General features: G+C 50.0%; 4 protein-coding genes across 5 annotated transcripts; 2 read left to right on the forward strand and 2 right to left on the reverse strand.

The window, feature by feature from the left end:
* Positions 1–2,863: 2,863 nt before the first annotated feature.
* On the forward strand, positions 2,864–4,897 carry LOC120669486 (uncharacterized membrane protein YjcL-like). Its single transcript, XM_039949228.1, has 4 exons — positions 2,864–3,365; positions 3,451–3,561; positions 3,665–4,077; positions 4,272–4,897. The coding sequence occupies exons 1-4, from the start codon at positions 2,864–2,866 to the stop codon at positions 4,719–4,721; spliced, it is 1,476 nt and encodes a 491-aa protein (XP_039805162.1). The 3' UTR covers positions 4,722–4,897.
* A 407-nt stretch (positions 4,898–5,304) lies between these two features.
* LOC120668606 (cysteine desulfurase, mitochondrial-like) lies at positions 5,305–8,930 on the reverse strand. 2 transcript variants are annotated; one of them, XM_039948352.1, is made up of 2 exons: positions 7,359–8,915; positions 5,305–5,604 (listed from the first exon to the last, which is right to left on the reverse strand). In XM_039948352.1, exon 1 carries the CDS (start codon positions 8,770–8,772, stop codon positions 7,420–7,422), a length of 1,353 nt encoding a protein of 450 aa, XP_039804286.1. In that variant the 5' UTR covers positions 8,773–8,915; the 3' UTR covers positions 5,305–5,604; positions 7,359–7,419. The 2 variants fall into 2 exon arrangements, with proteins under 2 accessions (XP_039804286.1, XP_039804285.1); XM_039948351.1 differs by having other exon boundaries at positions 5,310–5,602; positions 7,263–8,930.
* A 251-nt stretch (positions 8,931–9,181) lies between these two features.
* Positions 9,182–13,471, forward strand: LOC120668607 (uncharacterized protein At2g39910-like). The gene is made up of 7 exons (XM_039948353.1): positions 9,182–9,836; positions 10,061–10,147; positions 10,329–10,519; positions 11,236–11,431; positions 11,576–11,640; positions 11,787–11,888; positions 13,084–13,471. Exons 1-7 carry the CDS (start codon positions 9,321–9,323, stop codon positions 13,199–13,201), a joined length of 1,275 nt encoding a protein of 424 aa, XP_039804287.1. The 5' UTR covers positions 9,182–9,320; the 3' UTR covers positions 13,202–13,471.
* Positions 13,435–15,364, reverse strand: LOC120668608 (acetylajmalan esterase-like). The gene is made up of 4 exons (XM_039948354.1): positions 15,015–15,364; positions 14,652–14,864; positions 14,338–14,486; positions 13,435–14,192 (listed from the first exon to the last, which is right to left on the reverse strand). The coding sequence occupies exons 1-4, from the start codon at positions 15,280–15,282 to the stop codon at positions 13,665–13,667; spliced, it is 1,158 nt and encodes a 385-aa protein (XP_039804288.1). The 5' UTR covers positions 15,283–15,364; the 3' UTR covers positions 13,435–13,664.
* Positions 15,365–16,961: the final 1,597 nt, after the last annotated feature.

The following is a 16,961-nucleotide window of genomic DNA, read 5'->3' on the forward strand; positions in this document are numbered from 1 at the left end:
ACAAAAAATTTTATAAATAGACTTCATTTAATACTCTAAATTACCAAAAAAAATTCAAAAATTTTTGGGCAAGAGATCTAAACACGGCCTCAAGGTAATGCAAAAATAGATTTTGTTTAGTTGCAAAATTCAAAATTCCAATACTAGCGTATCGAAAAAAAATCTTACATGCATGGAGTATTAAATCTAGACGGAATAAAAAACAAATTGCATAGTTTGCTTGTAAATTGCGAGACGAGACTAATTAAACACTAAATTGATACAGTAACTGCTACAGTACACATGTGCTAATGTTAGATTAATTAATTTTAATAAATTTGTCTCATAGTTTACAGGCGAATTCCGTAATTAGTTTTGTGATTAGTTTATGTTTAATACTTCAAATGTGCAAAAATTTTATTTTAAAAACTTTACACACGCAACCGAACGAGATCTAAATCAATCATTGTTGTAGTAGATCTGAATTTCAATTTTATAATGTCACCGAAAGCCTATTTTGTGTTGTGTTTTGCCATGTTGTTTGTATGATTTCACTTTTTTAATACTCGTGTTTTTTCTCTCTATTCTGTTTGTATTAGCCTACCTTTAAACGTTGATGGTTACATAACTCTTTTTTTAAGTTGGGCGAAGCCTTGAAGGATGGAGAGCTTGAAAAAGGAATGGAGCGATCTGGAGGCGGGCGGCCGGTCCTCCAGGCCGCCCGGCAGAGGAGCGGCCTAGGGGCGAAGGAGTAGAACGTGGCCGGCGTGACGAAGGCTCGCGGCTCAGCTCGTCGTGGGCGTCGGTGACTCGGCGTCGGTGTCGACATGGCTGTGGCAGCTTGGTGCGGCGCGGCTCCCCCAGTGGCTCCTCCACGTCCTGTCCTCCTCACGCTGCTCCGGCTTGGCGTGGTCGTCGATGCAGCGGTGTCGCTGCTTCCGGCACGGCAGCTCTTTCGGCTCGCGGTCGGCGGTGTAGTGCTGCCCTCCTCCCATTGGCTGCAGCTTGCTTGCTTGCTGATTGGACAAGGGAGCAGTGCTAGAGTGGGCAGAACTCGTTCAAGGGAGCAGCGGCGGCCGGTTGCTCTACTTGCTTCTAGCGTGGAGAAGAAAAACAAAGAGGAGGGAGAAGGCGCTGCTGGGTGCTGTTTGCTTGCTGTGGAAAAAGAAGGCGTTGGGGCTAGCTCCTTGTTTGCTCGGATTAGAGAAATCAGAGGAGGGGAATCGATTGGAGAGAGCTACTGGTGTTGGGATTGCAGCTCATGCTTGCTCGGTGGTGTGGTGGAAGAGAAAGGGGATGAGGGGCTGCTGCTACTTGCCGTGGGTGGCTCAGTGGGGAAGAAGAAACAGAGAGGGAGGTGAGATTGCAGTTGCTTGGCGTGGGAAAGGAACAGAGGGAAGAGGGTGGCGTTGGGATGCTGCTTGCCACGGGAGAGAGCACAGAGGAGGAGGGGAGATGGCTGCCTGCCGCCGCTGGCTTGCTGTGGAGAAGAGAGAGGAGCAGTGGAGGCGCCATGGAAGAGGTGTGCTTCACGGGATGAGGCAGAGGTGAGAGCGTGAAACGAGTGTTAACGCGGCTCACACCGACAGAGAGAGAAAGAGCGAGGGAGCAGTGGCGCGAGGACGGACGGCGTGCACCGCGTGCACGCGCTGGAGCTCTCCCGGCCTTGAATGCGCTCGTCCAGCGCACGTCCTTGGCCCGGGCGGCGCGGGAGGAAGACGACGCGGCGCTGGCGGATTCGACCGCTGCACAGGGGATGAGGAAGATTCGAGGTGGCGCACAGGGACAGGGGAGATCGGGCCGCGCTGTGCTGCTGATTGACGCGGCTCGGAGGAGCAGCGTCGTGCTGGCGGCCGTACGCGAGCGGCGCGGTGAAGCAGCGGGCGGCGCCGGGGCAGTGGACGCGCGGCGCGGGGAGGAAGAAGACGGCGTCGCGGGCGCTGACGAGCGGGCTCGAGCGGCAGTGGTGCGGGGAAAGGAAAGGCCGTTGGGCCGGCCGGTCGCCCCGCAGCCTGGGGGCAGGCTGTCCTGCTGCCGGGCAACCGGCTCTCAAATACCTGCGCGTAATTTTTTTTGTGATTTTTTTTAGAAATGTCCTTGCCGCCCCGCTGCCGGGCGGCCGGGTCCCGGCTGTCCGGTAGCGGGGCGGCCGGGATATATTTCTGTAAATTTCCAAATCAAAAATATATTTTTATAAAAAACAAAAATAAAAAATAAAAAATAAAAAAACCGCGCCGGTCGTGTGCCCATGTGGGCTTCGTGGCCTAGGATTCTTGTAAGGCTTCATCCAATGAGGCAGACAATTATCAAACATTACTTGAGCTCAAATCGTACCAAATGTGTGAATGACTTTCAGGCTTCATCAGTTGCAGACAAATTAAAGCCTGAAGAGTTCCCGCATGAGGTACCATACCAAACTAGAATTGTGATTGCTGGTACTAAATGATGCATTCAAATTTGAAAAATGAACTCAATGATACGAGAAGATCTGCATCAATGGCTAGAGCAACTGACCCAGCAAGATTTACTAATTGCAAACCAAGTCATTTTTGTGGTGTTTTATGAGCTTTAATAGGTATCTTGTTTTGCACCATAATGTCGTGCCCTACATGGAAGAAAATGTAGCTAATGACCTTATAAGGATCTCTGAGAGTGGAGACCACTAGTCACCAACAAACAAGTGAAGTCACCTAGCTGTCGCTGTCAGTATGCTCATGTTCAGCCTATCAGTTCACCGAACTTGTCCCCGTCGTTGAGGCTGTTTGGCTAATCTGATCTATAATGCGGCTTGACTTATTTTAATTTATTTCCTCTCACATAATACTATTTGTTCTACCAACCGAATATTATTCATTTTATGAGCCGAACAGGACTGTTGCGCAGGATGGCAGCTGCCACGGCCGTCTTCGCCCCAGCCAGCGCCACTGCTCAGCTTCTTCTTCACCGCCGCCGCAGCCACAGCCGCCGCATCTACTCGTGCGGCCCTGCGATTGCACTTGCACGCTTGTCCTCATCGTTGTGTGGCGGTGTCCGCCAGCGCCCGATATCGCCGTCGTGCGGCTATGGACGCGCCCCCCTGGTTCCGGCGTCTGACAACTGGGGCAACTGGACCTTCCTCCTGAGCACCGCCGCGCTGGGCACCTGGTCGGAGAAGCGAAGCCCCGTGGGGAAGGCGCTGACCGGAGCTCTGGTGAGCTTGCTGCTGGGTCTGGCGGCCAGCAGCGCCGGCGTGGTGGCGGCGGGCGCCACGGCCTACCGCGTGGCGCTCGACTACCTGCTGCCGCTGGCCATCCCGCTGCTGCTCTTCCGCACCGACTTGCGCCGCCGCCGCCGCGGCGTGTTCCGCTCCACCGGCTCGCTGCTGCTGGCCTTCCTGCTCGGATCTGGTACGTGCCTGTCGATTATCTTCCTGCGCCGTGTGTGTCGCATGCCATCTCTGAACATCTTCCGGTGCTATGCTTGCTTTCGCAGCGGCGACGGCGATGGGCACGGTGGTGGCGTTCCGGCTCGTCCCGATGCGGTCGCTGGGGCCGGACAACTGGAACATCGCGGTAGCCGTGATGACCCGCCACATCGGTGGAGGTAAGGTATACATCCCCTCTTGCTCCTGTTCATCCGCTGCGGCGGCATGCCTGAAACTAGTCTGAGCTCTGAACTGACGGTTTGCCGGCTCCCCGGCCGTCAGCTCTCAGCTTCGCCGCCGTTTGTGAAGCTCTTGGAGTCTCTCCATCAGCGCAGGCAGCCGGGCAAGCTGCTGGCGACGCCACCTTCGCACTCTACTTCACAGCCCTCTTTGCGCTAGCTGCCATGATTCCTGCGGAAGACTCGCGGCCAACGGGAGAGGGCTCCGACGAACAGTTAGCCGCCGCTGGCAATACGCCACCTGCTGCGTCAAGCGCCACGGCCGTGGCGGCGGCGTTTGCCATGTGCACAGCAGGAAAGCTCGCGACGAGCATGCTGGGGCGGCAGTTGGGCATACAAGGGGCAAGCCTTCCCTACGCAACAGCGACCGTGGCGGTGGCTTTGGCAACCTTCTTCCCCTCTCAAATCGGGAAGCTTGCGCCGTCAGACGAGGCCCTGGCTGGGATTTTGATGCAGGCAAGCATTTTTTCTTCTTCTTTCTACCTTCCTTTCTGAGATCAACATACACAGATACTATGTGAATGAATAAAGCATATTTTTTTGAGGGAAAATAAAGCATATTGATGCAATGAAACATACAGATACTTTGTGCAAAGTAACAGCTGATACCTGTGCATTACTGCATTTCACTGAACTTGTTGCATTGGCAGGTACTCTTTGCAGCTGTGGGAGCTAATGGAAGCATCGGCAACGCCATCAACAAAGCGCCCGGCATATTCGCGTTCGCGTTCGCGTTCGCGTTCGTGCAGGTTGCGGCGCGTCTCTTGGTGACTCTCGGCGTGGGGAAGCTGCTCGGGTTCGACCGGAAGCTGCCGCTGGTGGCCTCAGCCGCGAACGTCGGCGGCCTGACCGCAGCCGGAGGGATGGCCGCCGCCAAGGGCTGGACTTCCATGGTGGCTCCGGGGATCCTCGCGGGCATCTTGGGAATCGCCATCACCAGCTTAATGGCAGCTGTTCCCCTAGCGATTTGTTTCTACTTGTTCTTCCAGCGCGCGTTCGCCAACCCCATCACCATGGCCGTGGCAATCGGAATCGGTTTTTTTTTGGTAATCGGTATCAGTGTGCTTGCCCTCCTCAACTACAGGAACTTCAGGAAGTAGCAGTGAGAAGCAGGGTATGCGTTTCCATGTCTTCCTAGTCCATCCCATAGTCACAGAAATCGGGATCGAGGGTACGTTCCTCGACCCGGGAACATCGATCCCGTCCCGGAAACGCGGGGTCATTTTCGTCCCCACCTTGTAAAAACCTCTCACAAGGACCGTATCCCGTTCCTCGACCCCGTCGACTCCGAATCTTTGTGACTATGGTCCATCCTACTCTCTTGTGATTAGACCTAGGATTGGGTTTGGATAATCCAGAGTCTAATTGGACCTTTTTAATGGTCATGGGCCCAAACAACTAATCAGCAGGTCTCATGGTCTGTTATCCCATCTAATCGTTTATTTACGTATCATATACAACTCGGAATCAGAGACCTCAAATCACTTAGTTAGATGGCGATTCACGTACAAATTAGTCAGTTTCGTGTATTATATTCATCACGGTTGCGCATGAGTACTACCAAGAAAGAAAAAGACCTCACTGACACTGAGCTTGGTAACCAAATTTGTAGAGATTCTATCTATTTTGCGATGAGCAACTTTGTGCAATATATTTGGAAGATGAACAGAAAACATATGGATGTTAGCTGACATCCGAATTGAGGTAATTTTATCTGCCAGAAGCAAATAGCAGCATTTATATCAGACCAAAATATATTCACAGCATTGACACTGCTACTTGAACTTGTATTTCAGACAACACCAAGTATTTAAAGTATCCTTATTTTTGTCAACACACTCTACCTTAAAAAAAGGCACAGCTAAACCTCTGGAATACATATACATCTCAGCCTTCCGACAGCTGAAGAATCCATTCCTGTATAACAGATCTACGAGATGATTGCACCTGCAGGAATGTCTTCACCAGTTGTAGACAAAGCCTGAAAGAGTTCCAACATGAGGCGCCGAATTACAATTGTGATCACTCCTGATACTAAAAGATGTATTGAAATTTGAAAATAACCTCCATAACACAAGATGATTTGCATCAAGGTATGACCAAAGCAAGATTTACGAATTGCAAACAAGTCATTTTGCGGTGTTTTATGAGCTTTAGGTATCTTGCTTTGCCTCATAATATTGTGCCTTACATGGCAAGAAAATCTAGCTAATGGCCTCATAAGGATCTCCAGAGATCATTAGTCACCAAGAAACATTCACGAGCAAAATACGAATTGGACACAACCAAGCTCATCTAGTGATGATTGTGGTAGAAATATTTCAAATGAAACTAGAAATCTGATCCCACCAGGCAAAAAGGAGTAACTTTATGATATGCCTGCCAACTCTTTGAAATAATTGGTTCCAGCAACCATATTTAAGCGGATATTTAGATTAGATATTTGAAAATGATATATGTTAGACTTCTCAAAAAAGAGAGGAGAATTTTAGCAAAAAAAAAAAGTTCGCACAAAACCAGAGTTGTGTTCTGGAGGTCAACTCTATCTGGTTCCATAATCACTAATTTAGTGATTGGATGGTGTAATTACCAAAAAAATGTATCAATGAAGTCAGACCATGGAGAAGACTTCGGAACACAATCATACCATAAGATTAATGAACAAGTGCATGGAAAGGTTGAGGGAAAAGAAAATGATACTAGAACAAGATGCAAGAGAACTGAAATTCACTGATATACCAGTAGACTGGTCAATGCTAACACAGTATATTCAGGTAAAGCCTTGCAACTCAATGTTTTTTGGATGAAGACACTGATGATAGAAACCAAATTAATAATGCACAACTAAGTATTTTTTATCACAATCTACTAATAATAGTTACCCCCCATCTAGTCCCTCAACATACACTGGCCAAATATAACATATGAGATGAAATATTCAAGTTTAGCCCAGTGGTCACAACTGGGTCTGATATCACGCAATACATTTCAGCAATGCAATTTTAGTGGGAAATTAACAAAGGCCAGATCCGGTTACGTGGCTAGATATTGCCATTTTAGCTCATCAATTTTGGCATGCTTGCGCTAGTTTAACCTGCCATCGCAGTTCCATAAGATATAAACTTGGGATTCAATTGGATATGGAGATTTGGTTTTAAATCCTAATGACTTTGTACCGATTTGAATAAAACCCCCATAGCACAACTCCAAATAAACAGTTTCAAAGGCATTATGAAAACGTAGCCTTCTTAACCAGGATCCATTTTTGGTGAATTTATTGTATTGCATCCTGAAAGCAAGAAAGTGCCTTGTATATTTCTTGATCAGCAGTTCAGCACAGACACTTGCGAAATCTCATTGAAAAAAAAATCCCCTACTAGAGTACCCAGAATTAAGGATCCTAGAACAAGCAAACATATTAAGATGTGCAGTCTGTTTTTGTTTTCCTCTTGTCTGAATTCTGCATTTAATTCAACAGAATGAAACCTTACTAGGTCTCCTTCAAACTGATCAAGTCATATCATCACTGAAATCATTACATGCACAAATGCATGCTCATAAGAAATCACTAAGAAAATACTGCACATGTTATCATACACTCAAAATTCTACTGCATGCTGAAAAGAGTAAGATTACTCTACCTGGTGATGGAACCATGAGTCCAAGGCAACCATGGCAGCTTCTCTTTTGAAAGAAAACAGGATATAACAAAGCGCAGGCAACTAAGAGGCCTAGTAAGGTATGTGTTCCGTGTACATCTAGAGAACTTATGAGCGACTGATTGTCATGCAAACTGCCTCAGTGCTGAGACCACTCGATGCTCTTGAGGTCAATGCCAGCCTTGGCCATCTCATACAGTGGGCTCATGTCACGGAGTTTCTTCACCTGACGCACAGTGAGCTCAATTGCTCTATCAACCTCTTCCTCGGTGGTAAAGCGGCCAATGCCAAAGCGAATAGAGGTATGTGCCATGTCCTCCTCCACCCCAAGCGCTCGCAGCACATATGAGGGCTCCAAGCTGGCACTAGTGCAGGCACTACCGCTAGACACAGCCACCTCTTTCAGCCCCATCAGCAAGCTCTCTCCCTCCACATATGCAAATGACAAGTTCAGGTTGCCTGGGTAACGGTGTTCCATGCTTCCATTGATGACAACCTCATCGACCTGCGCACAGATGCCATCGAGCAGCCTCTGCTGCAGAGCACTGACTCGCCTATGGTCATAATCCATCTCTTGAGCCGCAATCTCACAGGCAGCACCAAATCCAACAACAAGCGGTGTGGGCACCGTGCCACTGCGGATGCCACGCTCCTGCCCACCACCACTCATCTGCGGCTCCACCCTGATACGCGGACGCCGGCGAAGGTAGAGCGCCCCCACGCCCTTGGGGCCATAAATCTTGTGCCCGGAGAGGGACATGAGCCCAATCCCCATCCTGTTCACATCAATCGGGATCTTCCCCAGCGCCTGCGCAGCGTCAGTGTGGAACGGCACGCCTTTCTCTTTGCAGATGCGCCCAATCTCCTCGAGCGGCTGCACGACGCCGATCTCGTTGTTGACGGCCATGACGGAGACGAGGCCGGTGTCGGGGCGGATGGCATCCTCGAGCTGCGCGAGGTCGACGAGCCCGTCGCTGCGCACTGGTAGGTAGGTGACCTCGAACCCCTCCTGCTGCAGGTAGCGGCAGGAGTCGAGCACGCACTTGTGCTCGGTCTGCGTGGTGATGACGTGGCGGCGGCGGTCGCGGTAGAAGCGCATGACGCCCTTGACGGCGATGTTGTTGCACTCGGTGGCGCCCGAGGTGAAGAAGATCTCGCGCGGGTCGGCGCCGACGAGGGAGGCGACTTGGGCGCGCGCGGCCTCGACGGCGGCGTCGGATTCCCAGCCGTAGAGGTGCGTGCGGGAGTGCGGGTTCCCGTAGCGGGAGAGGTAGAAGGGGAGCATGGCGTCGAGCACCCGCGGGTCCACGGGGGTCGTCGCCTGCATGTCCATGTACAGCGGGCGGCCCGAGATGCGCACGCCCTTCACGGTGATGGATTCTTCCTCCTCCGAGGCCGTCGCCGCCGCGGGCGCGGCAGCCGTGGAGAAGGCGCGGACGGCGGGGGCGCCGCCGCGGAGGAAGAGCGGGAGGAGGCGGCGGGAAAGGGCCATGGCGTGGGGTGGATTGGGGTGGGGTCGTGGGGAGGGGAGGAGGTAGGGTTCAGAGGAGGGTTGGAATTTGGGGGCGCCGCCGTAGGGCTCCCGTTTCGGCGGAGGGGTGACGTGGGCGCAGCCGGAGCGAGAGCTGGGGCAAAGTGACAGCGCCCCTTTTTCTAGAAAAGACCTAGTGTTCCAGTTAACATTCAAATACGGTCCAAAATTGGATCGCGATTAATAATCGCGATCCAAGTTCGGACCTCTGTGAACCGTCGGATCATATAAGTGCGGCTCCAAAACGGCGCGGAGCAAATTGACAGCGGTTATTTTACACAATACTCCTCATTGTTTACATATACTGTCAAACAGACCCCAAATCGGATCGCGATTTCTGGATCAGTTTGAACCGTCCGATCGTTCACCCGCGCCTCTGGTCTCAGCCGAGCAGAATGGCAGTTTCGGTGGCACCACGACGGCGGCGGCGACCGGCGACGAGGGGTGAAGCCGTGAACTGACCCGATTTCGCAGCAGAGCAGGCACGTGCTCGAAGCTTCGAGTCCGCCATGCCCCAAGCCACGACGGCCTCCGCCGCAGCGGCGACGGCGAGGCTCCCCTGTGATGCCCTCCTCCGCATCGCAGCGCCGCTCCGCGAGCCCCTCGCCGCTGCGCCCTACGAGCCCCCCGCGGGCTCATCCGCCTCCGTGAAGTCCCTCCTCGCCTCTCTCCTTCCTTCCACTTCCCCGGCCCAGCCCCAGCCCGGGGCGGGCAAGGAGGCGGCGGACCTGCTACTCTTCTGCGCCGCCGTCCTCGCGAGCTCCCCAGAGCTCCCCGCACTGCACTGGGTCCCGTCGGGCCTTGCGGGGGCGGCCGCCACCGCTGTGAGGGAGATGGCGGCGGCGGGTGGGTGGGGCAGCCTCGGGGAGATGGTGGTGGCAGTGATGCCGGAGGTGGTGCCTCCTCTCAAGACCTTGGTGAAGGACTCGTGCGTTGACGCTGACAACGACGAGATTGGGGCTGTGAAGCCGCCCAAGGAGCAAGCTGTGGTCGCCGCACACCAGTTCCGGTGGCTGGTGTCTCAGGTTTGTACTCTGTGAATAGTACTTGAGCGTCGTTCTCGTCAATAGATGGGTTGTAAAACTAGTACAAGTTTGCAAGGAGAAAATTTCACTGCTCTGAAAATCTTTGGCACTGAAGACTAGTACTAGTATCCACAGCAGGCCAGCAGCAGAACAGTATTACTAAGTGAAATAGTAAAATTGTGGCACTGGAGATGTTTACTTCAGTATCTATTTTTGTATTTCAGGTTTGTTACCCTAAGCTTGGTGATTTGTGTTGGATAGTCATTCCGTGTGCTCTGACAACCTTGGATCACTGGTCACCAGAAGTTAAGGTATGGACATATGGCGTTGTTGTTGATTGTTTGGTTTGTCTAGTGAGGATAGCAGTAGTATAGTATGGGACTGCATATTAGTGCCAACTTTGTCTTAGTAGCATTTATTTAAATTTTGGATGCTAACTACACAGTTCAACCTTTGGTCCTGTTATTGAACATTATTCCATATAATTGACAGGAACAGGGAATGGTTAGTTTCATACACGTAGCGAAGAACGTGAAAGTAACAGAATTAAGTTTGTATGAAGATGCCATACTTGACGCATGCTGCCATAACATTCCTGCCGACGATGAGTTATGGCATCGTGTTGTTGAGGTATCTGTGCTATTGTTAACATGCACTCAGCGACATAATCCCCGTAGCCCCTGGTAAAATCTCTTTGCAGTTCAATTTCCCCCCCTTTATTTTCAGTTAAGTTGTGAACTTGTAATCAAGTCTGTTCTAGTGCTCTTCCTAGCTTATAAGTTCCATGTAGAAAAAAAAACTTATCCTGTTGTATTTTATTGGACTATGCATATTCAGAAATATATATGTGGTTTCTATTGCTCCCTTTCAATTTACGAGCTGTGCACTATGGTATCCCATTTAAACTTTACAACTAAAAAATAGAGAGATGACTGGGGAAAATGATTTGCCTTTTGTTTTAATAAAATTAAATTGAGGTACTGCAATTTACATGATTTCATCTGGTGTGAAATTAAAGTTTACCTATGGAATGGTTTGGAACTTTGAAAGCTTCAACATATTTTAGGGAAATACATCATTTGCTGTACATAATTGAGATACAGAATCATTTTTGAAGAGCCTAAGGTACAATGTTTATACTTTATTGGTAACTGTGGAGAAGGCAAGCTAGTAAAAATAGATTTACTGAAGTTTTCTTAGATGGATACTGAATTAAGTTACTGGCCTGACTATTGGCTGATATTTTTCATGCTAATATAAGTTCCAGAGTTCCATGATTACATTGCATAATCGCAAAATCTGGCTCAACTCTAATATAAATATCCACAAAATGCCTTGTGTTTTTTTCTCAAACTATCTCATATCCTCTTATTTAAATTAATTTTTTAATTGGTTGCAGGTATGACCGTATGCTAAGTGAGATGTTAGGCCACCTGGAACGGCAACCACTAAATAAAGAACACCGTGTTGCATGGCTGACCCTTATTGGGCCAGTTTTTGATGCTATGGGCCTCTTCTTATTGGCTCATTTTCGCCGCCTTTTTTCGCTCTTTTTCCAGTGGATGCACACTGATGATGATAAGACAGTTCTTCTGGTAAGGAAAAATTTCGTGGTCATGTGCAATACACTTAATTACTCTTTAGAGTAAGGATGACTGCGCTAAATTTTTTTATAGTATGGAGTTTTCTTATATAGTTCATTATGGAAATTTGATATTTTAACTGTGAATTCTTTTCAGGTTTTGGAGCAAATGCATGCCATCATCAAGCTTACATGGATTAGGAAATCACCTTATACTTCAAGGTATTAGGAGTTGTGATTTATCATTTATGTCATAGTTCTTACTTACCATGTTCTGCTTGTTGTGCTCACTGTATCTGAAAATTCCAAAGGTGTAATAATGTGTAATTAGCAAGTAGTTGCCTCCAACTCACTTCCGTTGTGTTTAGGTTGGTGGATGAACTTGTTCTCTTGTATAAAGAGTCAGCGACAAGGAGCAGCCGTGAGGTCATACGAACTCTTATCCTGGAAATGCTTGTACTGCTTCAGAAGTAAGGAACTCTTCTTCACTAGCACTTCTAGTTTCTAGATCACATGCATAGTATCACATTAAGAGCTACTTAGTGGTGATGAGACCAATGTTTTACAGTCGTCCGACTAATCGCGATTAGTCGCGATTAGTCAGGTTTATCGTTCCCTTGGCACCGATAAGGAGCAACGACTAGGTATGAGCGACTAGAATTCTAGTTGTTCGATTAGTCGTTCGACTAGGTAGGAAAACGATCAGATTTGCAGTAATGGGCCGCGTCAACTGTGGTTGGGCTGCTGGGCTGGCATTAGGCCCATTAGGTTTTAGGTATATATGCACAAATGCATGTGCCTCAGACCCGCTGTCACCCAAATCTCACAAGTGAGTGACCAACTGACCATCATTGCGGTGTTCATGCTTGATATACACTATGTAATGTATAGTATACATATCATATCAGTCCTAGCATGATAGGACGACTATACAGACGACTAGGCTCGACTAATCGGCCTGATCGACGACTAATCACCTTATCGGTGCCATGGCGACTAGGTCCGACTAGATGACTGTAAAACATTGGATGAGACTTTAAAAGTCCATGTGGTTCAAAAGAATTCTTTAAACCAGTGCATTCTCTGTCGCTGGCTACTATTCTACAGCCTAGGTGTTCCTAGTTTGAAGAGTCGATAATGTTCTTCATTTAGTTGACCTGTTTGGAATGTTTGAGATGACTTGTGCTATTGATTGAAGATAATTTATCCACTGCGGCAATGCAATTATCAGAATGGACTTGCTGCTGGGGCCACACTATTCCATTTTGAGGGATGGGCCTGATCTGAGCACAGCACACATCTATTCTCATTATTGTCATAGACAGCTGAGATTTGTTGGTTGTCTCTAATCATTTTGCACTAAAAACCCCCCTTTCTCCTGAGGGATGAGAGTAGGGTGTGCTATTCACATATGCCATGTTTTTTTTTACAACAAGGAAGCAATCAATTGCCTTATGGTATTAGTTGTGCCACTTGGAAATTTGGAGAAGTTGCTTGTATGTTAGGTTTCATTATCCACTATTTAACATAACACAATCAAGCAAACATGAAAATGTGATCCATATGAAAATGTTAACATGCAATTTCTTGTATTTACTGCTGCATCCCACCGCTGTTTTTGCCTTAGATATATCTTTTCTTAAGTAATGGTGTGTGCTATTGCAGTTGCAAGGGACAACAATTTGAGGAGGCTTGGAAGAAGCATGAACTTGACCCAGACTTGACAATGCTGCTGCCAAGTTTCAATCAGCTTTGTATAAAAAACATTTCACCAGGATGTTGAGTTTAACTAGGTATTCTCAGTGTAAATGTAAATATTTCACCATTTCTATTCCGGATGGCTTGGCTGAGGTTTCTTCTCGGTTGTAATGCCGCGGGGGCGATCTTCCCCTGCTGGTCGAGTTTTTTTTTCTTCTCCTCTGCCATTCTGGTCTACAGAACGAAATCAGCTCTGATTCTTGTGGCAAATCCCATTCAAAATTTCAAAGTATCTGTAGGGGCAACTGGGGCAAGGTATGAACTACTCATTCCTTGTGTTTCAGTGTTTAGTTCAGATGAAATGCCACTGCTGCTGCACCAGCTAGATGCTGCAAAGTGTATATTGATAACAGCTTGTTCCATTCGTTGCTAAGCTCCATAGCATAGCATAGCATACATCGATACAGCTTACTGATGCTCCCAGGTACTCCCAACTGAAGCCTAAAATTAGCCGGATGCATGTGCATTTTTCTTTATATGTATGAAGATTATGTCTGTGTCTGGCCATATTTCTCCGGGAAGCTGAGTATCTGCGGCTGCAGGTACTTGCCATGGTAGATGAGCCTGGACATGGCCCTGTACGCCGCCTGCGTCATGTGGATCCCGTCCCAGCTCACGTACGCCGACGGGTCGGCGCACGCCGTCGCCCCCTCGAAGCCGCACATCCGCCGCCAGTCGAAGTTGTACTCGCCACCGCCGGCGCCGCAGCAGGCCTTGCGCGTGCTCGCCGCGTCGAAGCCCAGCGAGGAGGCGTTGCGGAGGAGGGCGAGGAAGGAGTTGTAGTAGTCGGCGTAGGCGACGGACGCGCCTGGGTGCGCCGCCTGCAGCTCGCCGACCGCGCGCTGGAGCCGCGCGTTGTGCTTGGCGGCGAAGTGGTTCAGCTCCCGGAGGCACCCCGCCGCGTCGTAGTCCGCCGGCTCCGACGAGGCGGCGTTCATGGCCAGGTACCCCGGCACACAGCCGATGGGGAAGTTGCCCGGGACGATCACCCTCCTCGCGCCCATGTCGAGCACTTCCTGCATGCGTGGTCGTCGCAACAGTTCAGTCAGGAACAGGAATTACCACAGCTTGGCGTTCTCCTTCGAGTCATCTTAAAAACTTAGCGATGCGGTGACAACAAGTTCATCATCGGTAGAACTGGAGTAAGTGTGAGACGTTTACCTTGGCAGCGTCGATGATGGTCTTGACAACCCCAGGGATGAGTTTCTCCACCTCGGCTACAGGCTTGTACTCGAAGAAGGCGTAGTTGTAGTCGTTCCCTCCGATCTCCCCGACCAAAACCAGAGAACTCCGAAGCCTCTTGCGTATCTCTGAAATCGCACACAAAAATGCATGTTTACACAGAGATCTTTGAAGTTACTTTCAGATCTCAATTGTTTGAGAGCAGAGCGAGTGTGGTGGTGTACAGTGTACTGACTGATCAGTGCGAGGAATGTGGGCAAATGAAAGGAGAAAAGGAACGAGCTAGGAATTGCCTTGGTCGGTTCCGAAGCTGGACTTCATGAAGTCCTTGAACCACCGGAGCTGCACCTTGAGGGAGTTGGAGGCGAAAGGCATGGGCACGGTGAGGTTGAACTGGTCGGCAGGGTCCACGGCGGTGGCTCCGGCGACGGCGAAGTTCACGCCGTGGTCGAAGCTCTTGTTCTTGCCCAGGTACGGGTTCAGGAACGGGAGACCCAGGTCCTTAGCTGCACTCATGTATAAGCGAAACATCAATAATGCGTGTCACAAGTCACAATCTACTTGTTCGTTTTTTTTAATCCAGTGAAGTGAAACGCATCTAGTGTGTCCAAGTTCTGAAACAACGTTTTGGCTTCAGTAAACATGAGTGCACGTACCCAGGAAGTCGATCATGAGGAGGCCGTCAGAGCAACGTCCAGTCGGGGTTCCCATGGTGACGCCGTACGGAAGGTGCTTGATGGTCTCGAACATGCCGGGGGGCGCCTCCTTGGCCAGGTTCCCCGTGTCGGTGATGGAGTCGCCGAGGCTGTAGATGGCAGTGACGCCACTGCCGCCGCCGCCGCCACTGCCCTTTCCATGGCAGCAGCAGAGGTGCAGAGCGAGGAGGGAGAGAACCAGGAGGAAAGCTGCGGCAGAGGAAGCCATGGAGGAAACCTACTTGCAAATGGCTCGGGAAGGAGATCGAATCGAGAGTGACGAGGAGGTACATGGCGGCCCCGGCCTTTTTATAAGCACCGCGGGTGGATGTGCAACAGGAGGAGGAGGAGGGGCAGGTACTTGGGTCTTGGGCGCGCACCATGCATGATCGGCAACCGCATGTTCTAGAACGGGAGCATGGATGGGTGGCGATTTCGCCGCCCAGAAGGCTCGGTCGGCCGCGCGTGTAGATGGGGGAGACGGCTTTTGATCGAGGGCCGTGCTTCTGTCACCCTGTTACCGAAAAGAATGCATCGTAAGATCGGATCGAGTCCGAGATTACGGGGAGCTCCTTTTGACCACAGGCACCATCTTGACTGACAGTCTCGGCCGCAGGTAAATGAGTCCAGGGACAGACTGTATTAGCCTCTCATCGGTGTTCAGTTCAGGTTCCCATACATAGCAAAAGAGGGGAGAGGACATGCAGGAATTCCTGGTACTTTCATGCTGCCATGCCAATAGAAACGCAAAGATTCAGAGAATTCCGGGCCTGAATCACTGACAGGTTTTTGCGCCACGGAATTGCAACTTTTGAACTTTTTTTTTTATGAAAGCAACGGCTGAACTTGCAATGGCATTGGAGATTACCATGTATAACTCACGAGATCGAGATTCAGAGAATTCCGTAGCTGAATAACTGAATAATGCACATCATTCATCATTAGTTGCATGCAGTGCATTATTGCTGCCGATGCGGTAGAAAAAGCCTGAGCTTTCAGTAACAGAAAACGGCCTCGCGCGCACGCTGGGGCGGGGAAAGTGGGCGGCCGGCTTCCCGGTGCGCTTCTTTTTCTCCAGCTTTTCGACCGGCTGATATGGCGGTGGATGCGATTGGGCTGAGCGGATTTGCTCACGAGTGCGATGGGAGCCACGGAGTCCCTGCGATTCCGTGCTCTGGAGGCCGAGAGCGAGAGCCACGCCTGGTTTGGGCGGCTGCCGGGGGGGCCGAGAGGCGAGCTGAGAGCTAGTGGCCGTGCGCTAGCTGCCTACCTAGCTTCTTCTGTGCCTTGGGGTGGTCGGGTCGGGTCACAAGGTGTGTGATGGGCGTGTAAAGAAGTTCGTGTGATCGGGGGAGGAAGGCATCGGCTGGGTCGCGTGCCTTTTCTCTTGTGTGTGCAGTGAGGCGCCGGTGGATCGCTAGACTCGGAAGCTTTGCCTGATTCTGAACTTTGGCAACGTGCAGAATGAGCCACACACGTATCTGACCCTCATCTGCACCACGACTAGTATTCAATGTTTTTTTCCCGCACGAAAAAAAAGGTACAATGCTCTCGCGAGAAAAAAAAAGTTACAATGAGTGGCAGGGGAAGCTTTTTTTTTCTATGGAATTGGAAAACGCAGGCTGCATGTGGGCCTGCAGCCTAGGGAGCCGGCGAGACGGTCCAGGCCCGGTTTATGCTGTTGTGGCCCAAGTTTCACCCACTAGGCAACGACCTGCGCGGCCCAAACCACTTGGTTGTCACTCCCGCGAGCCCGCGAAAAAACCAGGGCCCCCGAAAAACTACCTCCCGTTTCGAACGAGAAATTTCAGAATATGGGATCAAATAGAACTGCCTTTCAGAATTATGGGCCTTTCAGAATTTAACCCCCAACTCATGAATTGTTTTATTTTAAGGGTTTTCCATCCA

Source organism: Panicum virgatum, chromosome 4N, assembly GCF_016808335.1.
Source record: "Panicum virgatum strain AP13 chromosome 4N, P.virgatum_v5, whole genome shotgun sequence".
Classification (NCBI taxonomy): Eukaryota; Viridiplantae; Streptophyta; class Magnoliopsida; order Poales; family Poaceae; genus Panicum; species Panicum virgatum.